Genomic DNA, 16773 nt, shown 5'->3' with positions numbered 1-16773 from the left:
TTTCAGAGTTACCGTGATAAACTAATACAACTACAAAATATGTAAATGAAAAAAAATTAGAGTAAATTTTAGGGCAATTCATAAGAAGGCCCAGTATGACGTTTAAATATTTTGTAATATATTTTTCTCATAATTTTGTTGTTGGTTTTTTATTTTTTAAATTTTAAACAATAGGGTTAATTTTTGATATTTAAAAAATATTAAAAATGAAAATTTTTATCTTTTGTATTTTTGAAAAAATGAGATTTCTTATATAAAGGCACATGGCATGCGAGAGCGAATACTATAAGTACAAAATTCGAAAATTTGTAAGGAAAAAAAAAACTGGGATTAAAATTCTCAAATATCAAGAGTGTAAATACATGCACAAAATCATAAGAGATGCTACGACAAAAAAAAAAAAAAAAACACAAATAAAAATTTTTTTCTTGTTTCAATTTTTTATTTCTTTTTCCCTCTTACACTATATTGCTATATGTTTTACGTAATCATTATACTTGGGGAAAATCATATGCATACAAAATAATTTCGAATTTTATACACATACTTTACATTAATATGAATATTCGAATATTCGAATTGAGTCTCGATTTGGTTAAGAACTAAAAATTTATATGCGAGCAAATTAATGGATGTAAGAGATAGATTTTATCCCCGAATTGAACACAACCATTTGTATAAATGCAATTTTATATTATTAAATATAAAATAATTTTTTTTTTTTTAATATAATTTTAGTTTTTCGAAATTTCGATTTACCGAAATATTCTCAAGGTACTCAGTGTAATAATATTGAGAAAAAATTAAAAAAAAAAAAATCTAATACAAATGCATTTTTGAATGGAAGAAAAAAGTAGTTTTTATTTTATATTTTTTTTCTTATTCGTACGAATGAAATCGAATTAAATATAAGAAGAATAATATGAAAACATAAAAAATAAAAAGAAAAAAGTCATAGTTTTTGTGTTTCTTTTTTCGCCATGTTTGTATTGCTGTGTTGATGCATAACAGTAGAAGTCAGCGACCAAAATTTAGGTCATGCACGGTCATTCACATCTTATCAGTAATTCGCATTTTAATTTTTCTCATTTTTCTTTTTTTATTATTTGTACCTAATAATTTTTTCTCTGTGTACTCCATATGCTTGAATATTAAATAAAATGTTGAATTGTTATTGGGGTTTTTTTTTTTCTTACCTACTTCTATATTAAGTGTTGTAGAGCATAAGAAATTATTATAGGTATTTATTTTATTTTTTTTTTTTTTAATATTTTATAATTATAAATTTTTTTTTTACTTAATTGTTATAATAGAAAAAGTGTTTGATTAAGATTTAATTTTTGTTAGAAAATATTTATGGTTTTTAATTATTGTCTTTATGTAATATTTAATTGCCCCCGATAGCGAAATTTTTGTTGAAATTTATATGTGTACTTATGTACATAATTCAAAATTTTTAATATTTTATTAATGAAATATATTTGTCTTGTTAAACAACATATTAAATATGTATCAAAATTGATTTGATGCACTTTTAAATAATATAATTATGTTTTAATTAATTGAATTAGGAAATAAATTCAATCAAATGGAAAATTAAAACAATGATATAACAGTTTTATTACTATATCTACATATGTATAAAAATTAGGCCCCAGTATATGATAACATTATAATATGTATAGATAGGTATGTTCCATTTAATAACAGAAATAGCGAGCTTCATTAAACAATTCCTAGCCACATATCATTAAAATATTGTTATACATAAAATAATTTAAAAAAAATGATACGATTACATACTTAACATTTAAAATTTATCATTTACATAGATATATACATATCAGAAATTCATTTTAAAAGGATAATTCATCAATATTTGAGAAAATTTATAAAAAAATCATCCATTTGTGTTCACAATTTTTAAAAAGTTTAATTTTGAAAATAATTTTAATTTTAATTGAAATTTTACAAAATAATTAAAGAATCTCTGAAAAAATAATGAAAATTTTAATTATATTGTCATTAACATACAAATATCATGCATATATATACATCCAACTGTAACATTTGCAATAACATTAAAAATTATAACATAACAACAATTTCAACTACTGTTAAAAAGAAAAAACACCTAACCGTACTACAAAAATACAATACCACAAAAGAAGAGAAACACAATAAAAAAAAAAGAGAGGAAACAAAAATGTAGTTTTAAAAAGTTCAATGTACTTTTAATTCCATAACGTGTAGTAAAAGTGAAAGTAGTAAATCAATGTAGTTGCTTACCTTTCTTATATTAAAAAAAAAAGAAAAATCAAAAAGAGATAAACGAAGAAAACAATAGAAGGGAACGGGGAAATCAACAATTTTATTTTTTTTCCTCTGTTTTTTTTTTTATATCCATAATTGGTTGGTTTTGTTATTTCTATTGTTATATTTGTTATTTTTCCCATCCACGATTCGGTAAAAAAAAAAAAAATTTCTATGCAAGACGAAGAGGTCTTTGCACTCTACTCGACAACAAAACAAGAAACAAAAAAAAAGAAGTTATACTGCTTTTCTTATTTTCGTTTTGTTTTGTTATTCTTCTTCTTTTTTATATTTCTTTGTTGATGACGATGTTATTGCTGTTATTTTCATTTGTCTTTTTTTTTTGTCTGTTTTCTTGTTTCTTTTCGGTTTCTGAATATTATTTCCGTTTTTTTCTTTTTGCTTGTTTTTATGTGTGCAAAGGTAACTTAACAGTTAAAGTGTTAAATTTTCTTGATGAACATCTGTAAAATGAAATTTCCTCGTTTTGTTTCTCATTAATGCTTTCTTTTCCTTTTTTTTTTTAGTTGTTGTTTTTGAATAGAAATTTCGAGAAATTTTTGAATTGTGAATGATTTTCTGTTCCAAAAAAATTTTGTACGTACATATATACATGTATTTTTGAAAATAGTTCCATATCTACTAATTGTTGAAGTTATTTTTTTGGAAAGTTTTTGAAATTTTCCCTCTTAAAGTTAAGTTGATAATTTAGAGAAAAGTTAAGAAATTTAAGATATGAAAATTCAAATCATAAAATATCTCAAAATGTCATAATTTTTTTAGGGAATAAAGGCAAATTATAAAGAGAAAATAAAAGTTTTATTAATATTATGAAAAAATAAAAACAGATGGAAAATTTAAAGAGATGCTTTAGACATTTTGTATAAGAAAACAGCATTTCTCTAAAATATTTAAAATATCATAAATAAGCGTTTAAAGGTATTTGTATAAAATACAAATTTTAATTTTATACTAATTCTTAATATCAAATACAATATCTTTATTTTTTTGAAAAAATTTCAATCCCATTTTTTTATTAATTTCATAAAATTACCATATTACATCTAATACTTTAATTTTACACTCCTTTTTTCGTATTTACCGTAATTAAAACACTAGGTATTATAATAACGAATTAATTTTCACATATCTTTCTTATTAACTAATAAACGAATTGTAACAGTAGTGGAACTATTAAAAATATTATTTTCATATGATTCAAAGCTTTAAATTTAAAACTATTAAAAGTTTTTATTGATTTCTAAAAAGCTTTAAAAAATTCACAAAAAAAAACAACTTCATTTAAGTTGAATATTTCCAGTTCTCTTTAAAATTAATTTTATTTAAAACTTCCAAAATATTCCAAAGCTTTTTTTTCTCTTAAAATTTTTATTTTTTCTCTTAAAAAAAAAACTTTGAATTCTCTTAAATTTTCATATTAATGTTCTCTTAAATTTGTTTTAACAAAGCTTTAAGTTATTAAACATAATGTAATAATGTGCAGTAGTGGAACTGTAAAAGCAAAATCAATTTTTATTGAATTAATTTTATTTGTAAATTTAATTAAAAGTGATATTGAAATTTAATTTTACAAAATTTTATAATTATAAAATATGTAATTTCCTTATTTATATTCTCATATTGTAGGAAAAAACATATAAAGAATATTAAATTTATTGTTTATTTAAATCAACAAGCTAAATGAAAACAAACAATTCCTCGGTTTTCTAACTAATGAAAATATTCTCTTATTTGAAGAGAACTTTTATATAAAATCATTAATTCTAAAGAGATATCAAAAAATATATAAACTTATTATTATTGAAATGCTCTTACTTAGATTTTGTTAAGTTATATCTCTTATTTTATTCTCTGTAATTTAGAGTGAAAAAAAACTTCTCTTTCTTATATATAGAATTAAAATTTCTCTTCAAATAAATATATGGTGTGAGAGGAAGAAAAATAATGGAACGAAATGATAAAAAAAGCTTTAAAAGAGAAAAATAACACAATTATGTACAATCAAAATTCTCAGTAAATATCCACCATTTTTCTATTAGTCTACAACAAAATGGTATATAAGATAAATTAGAAATTAAAAAGAATTATAATAACTAGTATACAAAATTACTAATATTCATGATTGTTTTTATTTTTTTCTCTCAAAATTTATTGAAAAATCAAAAAGAAAAACATAAAAGAGTAAAAGAAAACAAACTTCTTACCACGCTATTTTTCACTGTTTTGTTTTTGTTGTTAGAAACAGAAAAGCCATTTTTGTATTTTCTCTGTTTATGTATTTTTTTCTCAGATTATACACTACTACACTAATCCATTTACAATCAGAAAAATGTATATAACATTTTTTTTTATATAAAAATTATTTCTCTACTTTATTTTTGTATTATTATTATTCTTCAATATTCAATTCTTCGTGCTTTCGTTTCGTTCAATATTATTTAGTTTAGTTTATATATTTATTTGCTTCAGGTTCAATTCTTTAATATATATATATATATATATATATATATATATATATAAGAGTTATATTACGAATTACGGTTGAAGTATACAAAATATTGTACAATATTAAAAACGTCGTAGTATATAATAATAATAGTGTATATGTATGTATAATAGTATGTATTATACGAAGAAGAGTATTATAGAAATAAAACGATAAAATTTTTACAGTTAGTCGCGTTTGAGACCTTGTCGAGTTTTGTCGCATTTTTCGCTTTGATAAATGATTGATTATTTAAAAAAAAAAATTAAAATAATTTTTTTTTTTAAATTAATATTATAAAATAAAAATTATATTTAAAATAAATAAAAAAAAAATATTTTAAATTATATTGAAAGCGGGAAAAGAATTTTTTTTTGTAAATTAATTAAATAAAAATAATTTATACATAAAAAATATTCAAAAGGAAAATTTTTAATAAATCAAAAAAGGATAAAAAAATTTTTTTTTTTCTAAAACTTGGCGCGAAATTTCTGCAATTCAATTGGAAGAAAAAAATAACAATATTAAATAAAATTAAAAGGAAAATTTTTAAGTGTAAAATTTCAAATACAAACAAAAATTTATTAAAAAAATTATATATATATTTTATTACCGGTTAAAAATACCAATATTATTCGTACATAAATATTAAAAAAATTCTATATTGATGTTTTAAATGTTGCAATAACAAAAAAAAAAATAAATATATATTTATATATTAATCATCTACTATACTACACGTATTTATGTATATATGTTGTAAATTAAATGTTTTAAATTAAATAACAAAAATAAAAAACATTTTATTAATAAAGGAAATTTAAAATAATTTATATGAATAAATTATTGAAAATAGTGAAATAAAAATTAAAATTAAAATTAATAAATCAAAAGTACCTGTAAAATATAAAATTTATAAAATTTTATACATATATATATATTTTTAATATAAATGTAAATAAAAATATCCTATAAAATAGCCTACAACATATTATTATTAAAATATAATTAACAAGAATCTACTTTTCATATAAATTTTGGATTTATAATTGCTTCATATTAATTAATATTTGTAATTAATATAAAAATAACTTAAAGTTTAAAAAAAAAAAAAAAAAATTGTAAATTTACAAAGAAAAGTCATACAAGTTCCTGAATTTTACAAAAAGATAAAAAAAAAAGAAAATTACATGTAAATAAAGAGAAAAGTGTGTAAATCAGAAGCAGAAAAAAAATTTTGTTTTTTATTTATTTAATATTATAAAACAAAAATTAATAAAATAAAAAAAAAAATTATATTTCTCAAATAATATTTTATAAATTTGAAAGCTTATTACCAATACTTTAATCTACACTACATTATTTAAAAATCTTAAAATCAAAAATCTAAATGTTTGTATATTAAAGAAAATTTTCCAATATTATACAATTAAAACAAAAAAAAGAAAGTTATATAGGAATTTATACGCAAATATTAATGGTTTATATAAAAGTGGAGAAAAAATTTTTACCATATAAAAATCATTAAATATTTTTTTTTTAAAAAGAATTAAAAAATCAAAGCAAATTTATATAATTATATATTAAATGAATTCAAGAGATAATTCTGTGATATATAATTTTGAAAGGAGAAAATTAATATATATACTAACAATAATTTATAATTATAACAATAATAATATAAATAATAATTAATGAAACCTTTTTTTTTTTGGAATAACAAAAGGATAATAGAAATACATAGTATTCAATATTAAATTGAAATCAATTTGAAAAAAAAATCCATACCAAAAAAAAAATTTAATATAGTAATAAGGAATTTTAAATGCAAAAAAATTTATAATTATAAATATATTTTTATGTAATCATCTACCTATACATACATATACAAATAACTTAAAAAATAATACAATATTTTTTTTTGATAAATCAAAAATGTAAACCCCAACAATATAATTGTAAAGGGAAAATTATTTTAATGAAAAGAACCTAACCGGAGGATTATAATCAATATACAAAGACATATAAAATACAAAGATTATAAATAAAAATCATTTGCATACTTACTAAATATTTAATAATTTGTAATACGTCAAATCCTTGCCCATTTTTTGTTTGGATTATATTAAAACTATTTACATACATAATTTAATATTTATATGAATTTTAAATATTAAATAAAAATATAAGAAAAAAATTAAAAATAAATCAAGAAAAAAAACACAAAATTCAAAATGAGTGAGGAACTACCAATATTAAAAGCAATTCTTAAGGGAAATGTTAATTATCATAATGCACGTATGTATATATATAATAGCTAAAAATTGTAATACTATATGTATTATAACAAATGCAATTACATATATTATGGAAAAATTGCGATTAATTTAAGTGAAATTAAAAATAAATAATAATAATTTTTTTTTTTGATAGCTGGACGGGTTGAATTTAACAAAGATTTTAATGAATAATTGAATACAATACTTAGGTCTATATTGATTCTATACTCCATCTGGATGCTCAATGACAAATATATACTTTTAATATTCTTGTTAATTATATTCCAAACCAATTTATAAAAACATATTACTCTTATTATTTAGAGAAAAATCTGCTTTCTCTTTCAATAACAAATTTCATTTATATATTATTTTACTGGTATACAATATTGTAAATAACTGTCGCCATCAACAATTTTACTGTCACAATCAATATTTTACCAATACAATTCGATATTATTTCTTAAAAGTAGCAATGCAACAGTAAAATTTAATTAATAAAAGTATTATCAACTGTTTTTACCTTTATTTCAAAGGGGCCTTCAAAAACACATACACTTAATTAGAAAATATTGCAATGAAATAGATTTTTTCAAAAAAAAAAACATTTAAAATATTTATTTTTAATTTTATAAAATTTTCATAGATTAATTTTATAATAGCAATCAGTTATTTTCTCATTGTGTGTACACACGTTTTTCTTTTTCTAAATGGCATGCAGACAAAATAAAATCATTTTCGCAAAAAAAAAAAAAAAAAACAGAAATAAGAAAAAAACAGCAAAACAAAATCAAAATAAAAGTTGGTTATGGTTTTTTTTTTTTTTTTGTTGCCTATGTCTCTATCTCTTTTTCACTTTTTCACTGAATTTTCCATTTCTTTCTTTCTTTTTCTTTTTTGTTAGACTTTAGTTTTTTTTTTCATTTTTCATTTCATTTCGTGTTATAGTTACTTTGTAGGTCATGACCTCTTAGACTATTTTTAATATGTTTGAACATTTTCACATTTAAATTTATTTATATAAGTAAGAATGTTTGTATGTATGTATGTTTGCAAATATTGTACTTAGAAATAAATTTTCTATATGTACATTATGTACATTTCAATATATATATACGAATATATAGAAATAAGTATATTTTCTATAATGAAAATTTTTATCTAATTTTTACACCAATCAACCAACCAAGCATTCCTATATATGTACGCGATACAATATTTAATATTGTTACTTTGAAAATTCAAAAGCGAGAGATAGAGAGAGAGAGCGAGAAAGAAAAGGTTTTTCACTTAATTTCATTTTTGCAATAGAAAATGTGGTGAAATTTTTTTTGTTGTTCTTGATTTTTGAGGATGTTTTTTTTTTTTTTGAAATTAAAAGAAAAAAGTAGATATGCGCATATAAGAGTTTAACATTTGGACCTATCCAATAAAATGTTTAATAGCTAGCAATATAAATACCTATATACCATACTTTTCGAAAATAAGCATAATTTTAAGATAATTAAACATAGATTAATTAAGATTTGACGGAATATTAATAACATCATACATATTTGGAATTATACTTGTTTGATATTAAAAATGATAGAACAATTTAATTAATTCTCTACCACAATTAAATATTTAATTCCAATTACAAAATTTTCGACAATTTCACTTTTAATTTTGCCATATAAAATAAAGTGTTATAAACTTTTACTCAAATGCATTAATTTATGTGTTCCAATTTTTTTATGTATATATATAAAATGAGATTAACTCTTATACTATTGTTGCTATATTGTTTTTTTTTTTTTGCCCTTCATTTTAGAAAAATTTCATTTACGAAAAAAAAGAGAAGAGAAATGAAGAGAAAATTGGAGTATTCAATGTTTTAATACAAAATAGAAAATTTGATACAAATTGAAATTTTTAAGATTAAATATCGATAAAAATAAAAAACAAAAAAGCAAAGTAAAGTAACAAAACAAAAAAATTCTTCAAAATTGGAGCATCTTAGTTTACTTTTTTTAGTTTTGCAATAAAACGTTTGGTGGCCACTCATAACATTAAAGTACTTTAAATGCAATTTTCTTTGCTTTGTTTTTCTTTTCTTCTTCAAACATTTTAAGTTAAAAAAAACTAGTCTATTATTTATCTATATGCTATAAGAATAAAGAGAAAATGAAAAATTTGAGTACTAAGTACTTTTAACATTACAATATCGGGTCAATGAATTTTCCAATTACTTATTACTTATTTAATTTTTCTTATTTGTCTTTTTATTATTTTTGAATTTAGAAATTAGGTTATTTTTCTCTTATTTTTTTTTATATATTTGTTCTCATTCTTTTTTCTAATAAATATTTTTTTTTTAATTATTTGGGGCAAAGAAATAAAAATGTTTGTTTTAGATAAAATATAAATATATATGATATATATATGTGTGTATAGGCGATTTTGTTTATATTTTGTACTAAATTTGCAATGGAATATAGGTACATGCATAAATAGAATTTATTTAGTATACATACTTATTTATGTTCAAAAAAATGCAGCATTAAAATCTTTCGTTTGATTGATTAGTGATTATTTTTAACAATAATATTTTTATTATGTAGTTGAAAATGGAATATTTTCATATTTTTAATTTTATTGTTGATTTAAATTAAGTCTTGATTTTAAATAAAAATTTCCTTAAGGATTACTATTTGGAAAATTTTTTTTACAAAATAAAATTTAAGTAAAAGAATTTATTGTTCAGCTACTCATTGCAATTTCATATATTAAATTTTCTATTACATACACCAAAAGAACTTCACATAAGTCCCAACTATTTAGAAATTTTATGAAAATTCATGAAAGTAATCTTCAAAATTACAATATTCTTAAAATATTTTAAAATATGGTTGAAAAAGAAAGACTGAATTTCATCATATTAATATCAACGAAAAATCACTTTCTGCTTCAATTTTATTTGAATGCATTTCTTTTTTAACTTAATTCAGTGTTCAGCTCTAATTTCTCTTTCAAACCATCACCCAAATTGATTAATTTAATTTCAAATTCCCCAAAAAAAAAAAACTAATCAAAAAAATTGTAGGTGTATCAAAAATAAATCGAATAGTTAAAAAATTTGTTACAGATAATTATTTTGTTACCTTTATTTAAAAAAAAATTAAATTCAGAAAAAAAAATTTTTTAATTTTAACCTATTGTTAAAAAATTTCGATTTTCTCATTTATCATTTCTACCTTTTTTATTATAATTTTTTATTTAATTTTATGATAAAAATTCAAAATAAATTTTTTGTGTTTAGAAAAGTTTTAATAACACCAAAAAAAAAATTTAGACTTTATTATAATTAGGGAGATATAAAGAGAGAGAGAGAGAGAGCGAAAGAGAGAATGAGAGACAGTCGGTTTTCTTTTATTTATAAAGTATTATACATTTTTTTTTTTGCTGAATAAAAAATGAAAATAAGAGAAAGTTTGGCCCTGATTTCCGGTGAATCGCGCTTTATGTATACATACAAAAAAAAATTTTTTTGTTATTATTTTTTTTTTGCCTTTTTTTATTCAATTTTATAAAATTCAATTCATTTCAAATTATCAACCATATTTAAAACTCTTCTTCAATAAAAATCATCATCATCATCATTATCATCATCATTATAATATGGCAACAGTAAAATAACTCAATACTATTTTTTTTTGTGTTAAAGTCTGTCTGCCAGTCAAATTCAGTTAAATCAGTCAGTAAAATTTTATAGAAAAGTAAAATATCAATTTTCTTTTTTTTTTCTATTTCTTGTTTTTATTATTTTGATCTACTCTTATATTACATACATACATTCATTTATCTCTGTTTAATTTACAGCATACAATCAATCTGGTAGAAAAAAAAAATACTATATTAAATAAAAAATAAAAATAAAGAAAACAGAAGGTACCAAAAACAAAAAAAAAAATTTGTATGTAGAAGAAAAGCGTGTATAAGAAGGGTAAAAGTGTAAAAGAGATAGCGAAATCGATTATTTATATTATTATTGTTGTTTGTTACTCATGTATAAATTTTCACCTCTTTAGGGTCCAAAAAAGCAACTAAGTGACATGGAAACATAATGGAATTATAAAAATAATAATAAAAGCAAAAAACAAAATAAATAAAAATGATGAAAGAAAAAAAAAAATTTCTTTTTTATCTCGAAAAATTTAGGTTTTTAGTTCAACTTCTCTCCGAAACTCCAAAAAAAAAAACTTTTACTTTTCAAATATTTTTCATTTAATTTTTATTTTCTTGTTTTTTATTTTATTTCTTGCCATGTTTCTACTCACTCTTTTGACTAGATTACTTGTTTGTGTGTATGATTAACATTTGATTTTTTTTTTTATTTTTTCTTCCGCTATAATCATAAATTGGACTAGAGTAGACTTAGAGACTCAAATGAAATAATTTTGCCCATTTCTTTTTGCAAATTTTTATAGAAAAACAATAATAATAAAATGGGTTTTGAGGTATTGAATTGGTAATATAAATTTTTTAGAAAATGTAAATACTTAAACTCGTCAAGATACTAAATTGTGCTGAATAGCTTACATTTGAATTCATTCCTATTCAATTTTCAATTGAGTTGTGTATAACAATTAATTAAAATAAGGAATTTTGATCTAAAAATTAAATTTTTCAAAATTTTCAGAGTTTGCATTTATTGCATACTTTTGGGGGGCAAATATTGAGATTTTATCATTTTAAATGAAAAAATAAAATGGAAGACATGTTTAACAACAAAAGAGTTGAAAAATATGAAAAAAAAACATTAAAAAACTTGTATGAATTTATACATTACTTGCAATACACTTTACATTACAAATATTCATACATACTATTGACAACCTTTTTTTTTAAGAAACACATGTTCATCACCTTACAAATTTTTTTATCATCATCAGATATGTTGTATGAATATTCACAATTTTTATATTTTTTTCATTTTCATTTTTTGTTATATGCCTTGATACATTCTATATAAGTATAAAATACATACTTTTATACCTACATTATTTTATACAAGAAAATACGATGTAGAACAAAATGTGTACATTTTGTATACCATAAATATGTACATACTGTGAAGGCAATGACCTACTTACCAGTCAATCCAGTGATGCCTATAAAATAAAAATGGTTTTATTTTTTTTTTGTTGTTTTTATTATTGTCGTTATTTTTATTTTCATTTGCAATACATACTTTGTTTTGTTGGTTGCTCTTTGTCATATACACACAGTATTTTATATTAATTGTTTGTATATATACGAGTAATATTGTTGAAAACTTATATTTTAATTGAAATACAACACCATTATTAATCATAAGTAAAAAATGTTTTTAAAAAGTAAATCAACTTTTGAAAATGTAAAAGAAAAATGTAGAGTAAAATTTTGTAATTTTCCCTCGCTTTTATGGAAGAAGGGTCGGTAATTTCTTTTGCTTGCAAACATTTTATTATTTTATTAAAACCCCAAGAATGCATGAATAATAATTGTGAATTTTATTGAATACAAAGTGGGTACTTGTAAGTACTCTATATATGCCTATATTTTGTATGTATGTTGCGGTATAAATTATTTTTCTTTGTTCCAAATATTCGGTTTTTTTTTTGCGGTTTAATATTTCGTTATTGAAATGTCTGCTTTTTTAATTGAGAGGATAAATATCAGAACGGAAATGCTTTGAATTATTAATTAATTAATTCACTTGCATTATCCATGAGAGATAATTATTATACATAAAATGTATACATGAATTGCATTAATATTAAGTGCATTTAGGGAAGACTTTTAAAAATTCAAAGGCATATGAAATGCATTACCCATGATTAAATACAAGCAAGAATAAGGACACTAATTTTGTGTTTTTTTTGATAATATTCTTTCTCTCTCTCTTTATATTTTAGGGGATATTTGAAAGTTATTCTGTTGGCCTTCTATCACTTCCTCTTTTTTTTTTCGTTATAAATAAATGAAATTTTTATTGAACATAACGCATACTTACCTACTACGGTGTCATCTTATTTTATTAAAATTAAATGAGCATTGCATAGTATTAACAAAATGAGTCATCAATTATATTTTACTTGTATTGAAAACAAAAAAGAAAACATATGAGGCATGTAAAATGACAGATGGTTTTTTTTTTCAAATTTTATTAATAAAAAAAATGGCAAAGTATTAAAACAGGCGTTAAAGTTCAGCTGATAAAATAAAAATTTTTTTTTACAAAAATTTTCTACAAAATAAAACTGGTTTTTCTTCTCTCATATTTTTTAATTTTAATTCTATCAGGTTCAGGTAGTTTTATTGTAGATTTAAATTTGTGAATTTTGCTCTATTTTTTATTTTATAAATTTACATAATAAAGAGAAAAAAAAATTTTTTTAAAATATTTTTTTTTGTACTGCCAAGTTGCAATTATTTATCACTTTATGACTTTTAAATTTTGTATAACAATTTGTATATCAAATTTTACTAAATTGGTTTTTCTTTTTGTTTTTTCTTTTTTGAAAAAAATTGCAGCTGTGCGATTTGGTCGTGTACCAAAACGCGAAAAAGCTCGTATATTAGCTGCTATGCAACAAAGTACACAAAATCGTGGCCAACAAAGACAATTAGCAACTGAATTGGATGATCAACCGCGTTTATTAGCAGCTGTATTACGTGCACATATGGAAACATGTGAATTTACAAAAGAAAAAGTTGCAGCTATGCGTCAAAGGGCACGTGAATGCCCTTCATATTCAATGCCAACATTATTGGTGAGTTTTTTTCTTAAATTTAATTTACTTATATATTAACTATATTTACTATTTGTTTTTTACTTATACTTATTTATTTACATATATACCTACATATAACCATTAAAAAATAAATGATAAATTTAATGAATTTAAATACCCAAATTACTGAATTTATGTGTGAGTCTGTATGAGTAAGTCATGTTTGTATGGAAATGTTCAAAAAGAATGGAAAATTCAAAATGTCTTTTAAACACATTGTACTTAATATGAGTTTTATATTATTATGATATTAAAATTTTTCGATGTAGGGTTTTTTTAATTTACAAAAAAAAAAAGTGTTATACAAATGTAGTGGGAAATGTTAAAGAAAAAGAGAGAGACAGAGAAAGAGAAATATGAATGTATATTGTAGAAGAAGAAGGCGAAGAACAAACAAAAAATATAAAAAGGTTAATTTTAATATTTTTTGCGTGAGTTCATAATGCCCACATTAAATGCACACAGAATACAATTTTTATTGTTCGTATGTACAAATGTACATATACACATTATTCTTATTATAATTATTATTCATATATACAATCATACATTTATGATGATTGGAATTTAAGGTTTTTTCTTAACTTATTTTTCTTGAAAACAAAAATAATTTAAGTTTTTAAGATTGAATTGAAACGAGAATAAGAAAATAATAAGAAAAAAAAAATTTGTATTTTATATGAGGAAATCTACATGTTCAATGACTTTTTTTTAGAATTAAAATAAAAATAAAATAAGAAACGCGAAAATGTGATATGATATGGCGATGACAATAACTAGACATACTCGAACATATATAGGTATACATACAAAAATGTTAACATGAACTTGTAGGTATGATTAGTATAAGGTGTCTTTTTTGTGATTTTTGTTTTTTTTTTGGATAAATATCTAAAGTCACAATATAAGGACAAATGAATTATCGCTTAATTTCATTTCTGTTATTGCTTTCATTTAGTACTAAAAACATATTGAAAACAACAACAAAAACTGTAAGAAATAATATTAACATAAAAATATTTTTTACTCTTAACTTTGAATTTCAATTTGTGTGACTTGAGCATTAAAAAATTAAAATTTTTTCATAATAATATTACAAAGTTTTATTTAATGGATTTTTAGAGTTAATGAGTTTTGTTTTTCTTTTATTATTATTATTGTTATACAATTTTAGTTATACCCAAATGAATGTGTTCCAAATTTTGTACAAACATTTTATTATTTTACATATATTGTAAAAATAATTTTAATTATTATTTGTATGATTATTAAAATACAAGTTCAAATTGTTATACAAAAATATAAAGTTTTTAGTGTTACTTTAAATTTTGAAATAAATAATTAAATGCCATTTAAAAATTTTGTGCATTCAAAATAAAAAAAAAAACAAAATGGAGCATTTCATGTCGTGAACGAAAATTTTTGTTTTCTAACACTTTTTTATATACTTGGACCTCGCCAGAATTAGTTCAAGGTTAAATTTATATTATTGTTATACCGGTTATGAAAATTTTTTGGAAAATATTTATTTTGTTATATTTTGTGTATATATAATTAAAGGCACTTATAATTTTAATAGTTAAATTATATTAATGCAAACGAATTATAGAATATGAACAGCATACATATATATTTTAAAATATCAGCATATTTACACAATAATTTAAACATTATGCATTAATATACAAATTAATTATATATACATAATTAGTTATATACATGAAATAAAATTTAATTACTCAATTTTTCATAATAATTTCTTGTTGCCATTTAATTTTTATAACTTTGACATTAATAAAATATTTTCTTAAATACATACATTCACAACAATTGAGTATAAAATGTCAAATTATATTAATTTTTTGAATATTTTGCAACAAGCTCCTATATATATACACACAATTTACGCACAAAATATTTATTAAAATAAAAAAATTTTTTCAAGCGATAAGAATGCGCATGTTCTTAATTTTTTTTTTCGTTATTCTTAAAATGTATACAAAATATTATTAACAAAATTTATTAGGTTATGGAGGCATACCTTAACTATGTTTTTGTTATATTTTAAAAATTTTTTTAATAATTAATAAAAATATTTATTTAAATGAGAAATTTTGAATCTCAAAATTTTGTTTTCCAACTAAAATAAAAAATTAAGTGTGTGACAGACATTTTAAGCACAGGGAAGCGAAATCTTAGTTGTAAGCGTTTGTCAATTATCAATTTAATTAAGTAAATACTCGATAGAGTAAATGGGCCTCTTTAGAATATTTGATATTCAAGGTTCAAACGACATATTTTAGAAATTATGAAAAAATAAAAATTTTAGAATTAGGTCATTTTTTTTTATTAAAAATAAATAATTCTTAAAAGGTGTAAATACTTTTTGTATATTTATTTTTTGTCTAACAATGGCTCGAAATTTTATTTTATGTTTAAAGGGGGGAAAATATCCCTTTGAATTGAACAATCATCGTCATTTTTAATAGATTTTTTTTTATAGTTAACAACCTTTTCATGTGGTAATAAAATTATTATTTCATATTTATTTTTACAATCAAATATTCATACATACTTACATGCTAGTATACATTAAAAAAAAGTTTGTCATTCGCTGCTAAGCAAAAAGAGTATAAACGAGTACACACCTTTTCTTATCAATTTTTTTTTTGCTCCAAAATATGTCGAACCTGTTTAGAAAAAAAAAATTGTTCATTTTTTGTTTTCAATTTGTTTTCAATCAATATAACCGTTATCAGCATATTTTTTTTTTTTTAAACATTTGTCATTGGCCTTGAAATTGTGTATTTTTTCTGTCATAAAAAATAAGAATTTTATCAAATCGCTAACCATAAAC

At 20.7% G+C, this 16773-nt stretch overlaps 1 protein-coding gene across 1 annotated transcript in view; it reads left to right on the top strand.

The window, feature by feature from the left end:
• Positions 1-6550: 6550 nt before the first annotated feature.
• Positions 6551-16773, top strand: part of LOC129610464 (ecdysone-inducible protein E75-like) — a 36712-nt gene continuing 26489 nt past the window's right edge. Inside the window, exons 1-2 of the mRNA XM_055523066.1 lie at positions 6551-7117; positions 13657-13895. Coding sequence (XP_055379041.1) covers positions 7054-7117; positions 13657-13895 — 303 coding nt within the window. The 5' untranslated portion in view covers positions 6551-7053. The remainder of the gene's footprint in view (positions 7118-13656; positions 13896-16773) is intronic.

Source organism: Condylostylus longicornis, unplaced genomic scaffold, assembly GCF_029603195.1.
Source record: "Condylostylus longicornis isolate FDR11 unplaced genomic scaffold, ASM2960319v2 ptg000044l, whole genome shotgun sequence".
Taxonomy (NCBI): domain Eukaryota; kingdom Metazoa; phylum Arthropoda; class Insecta; order Diptera; family Dolichopodidae; genus Condylostylus; species Condylostylus longicornis.
Note: the sequence above shows the minus strand (reverse complement) of the source record. Positions and strands in the feature narration are given on the sequence as shown.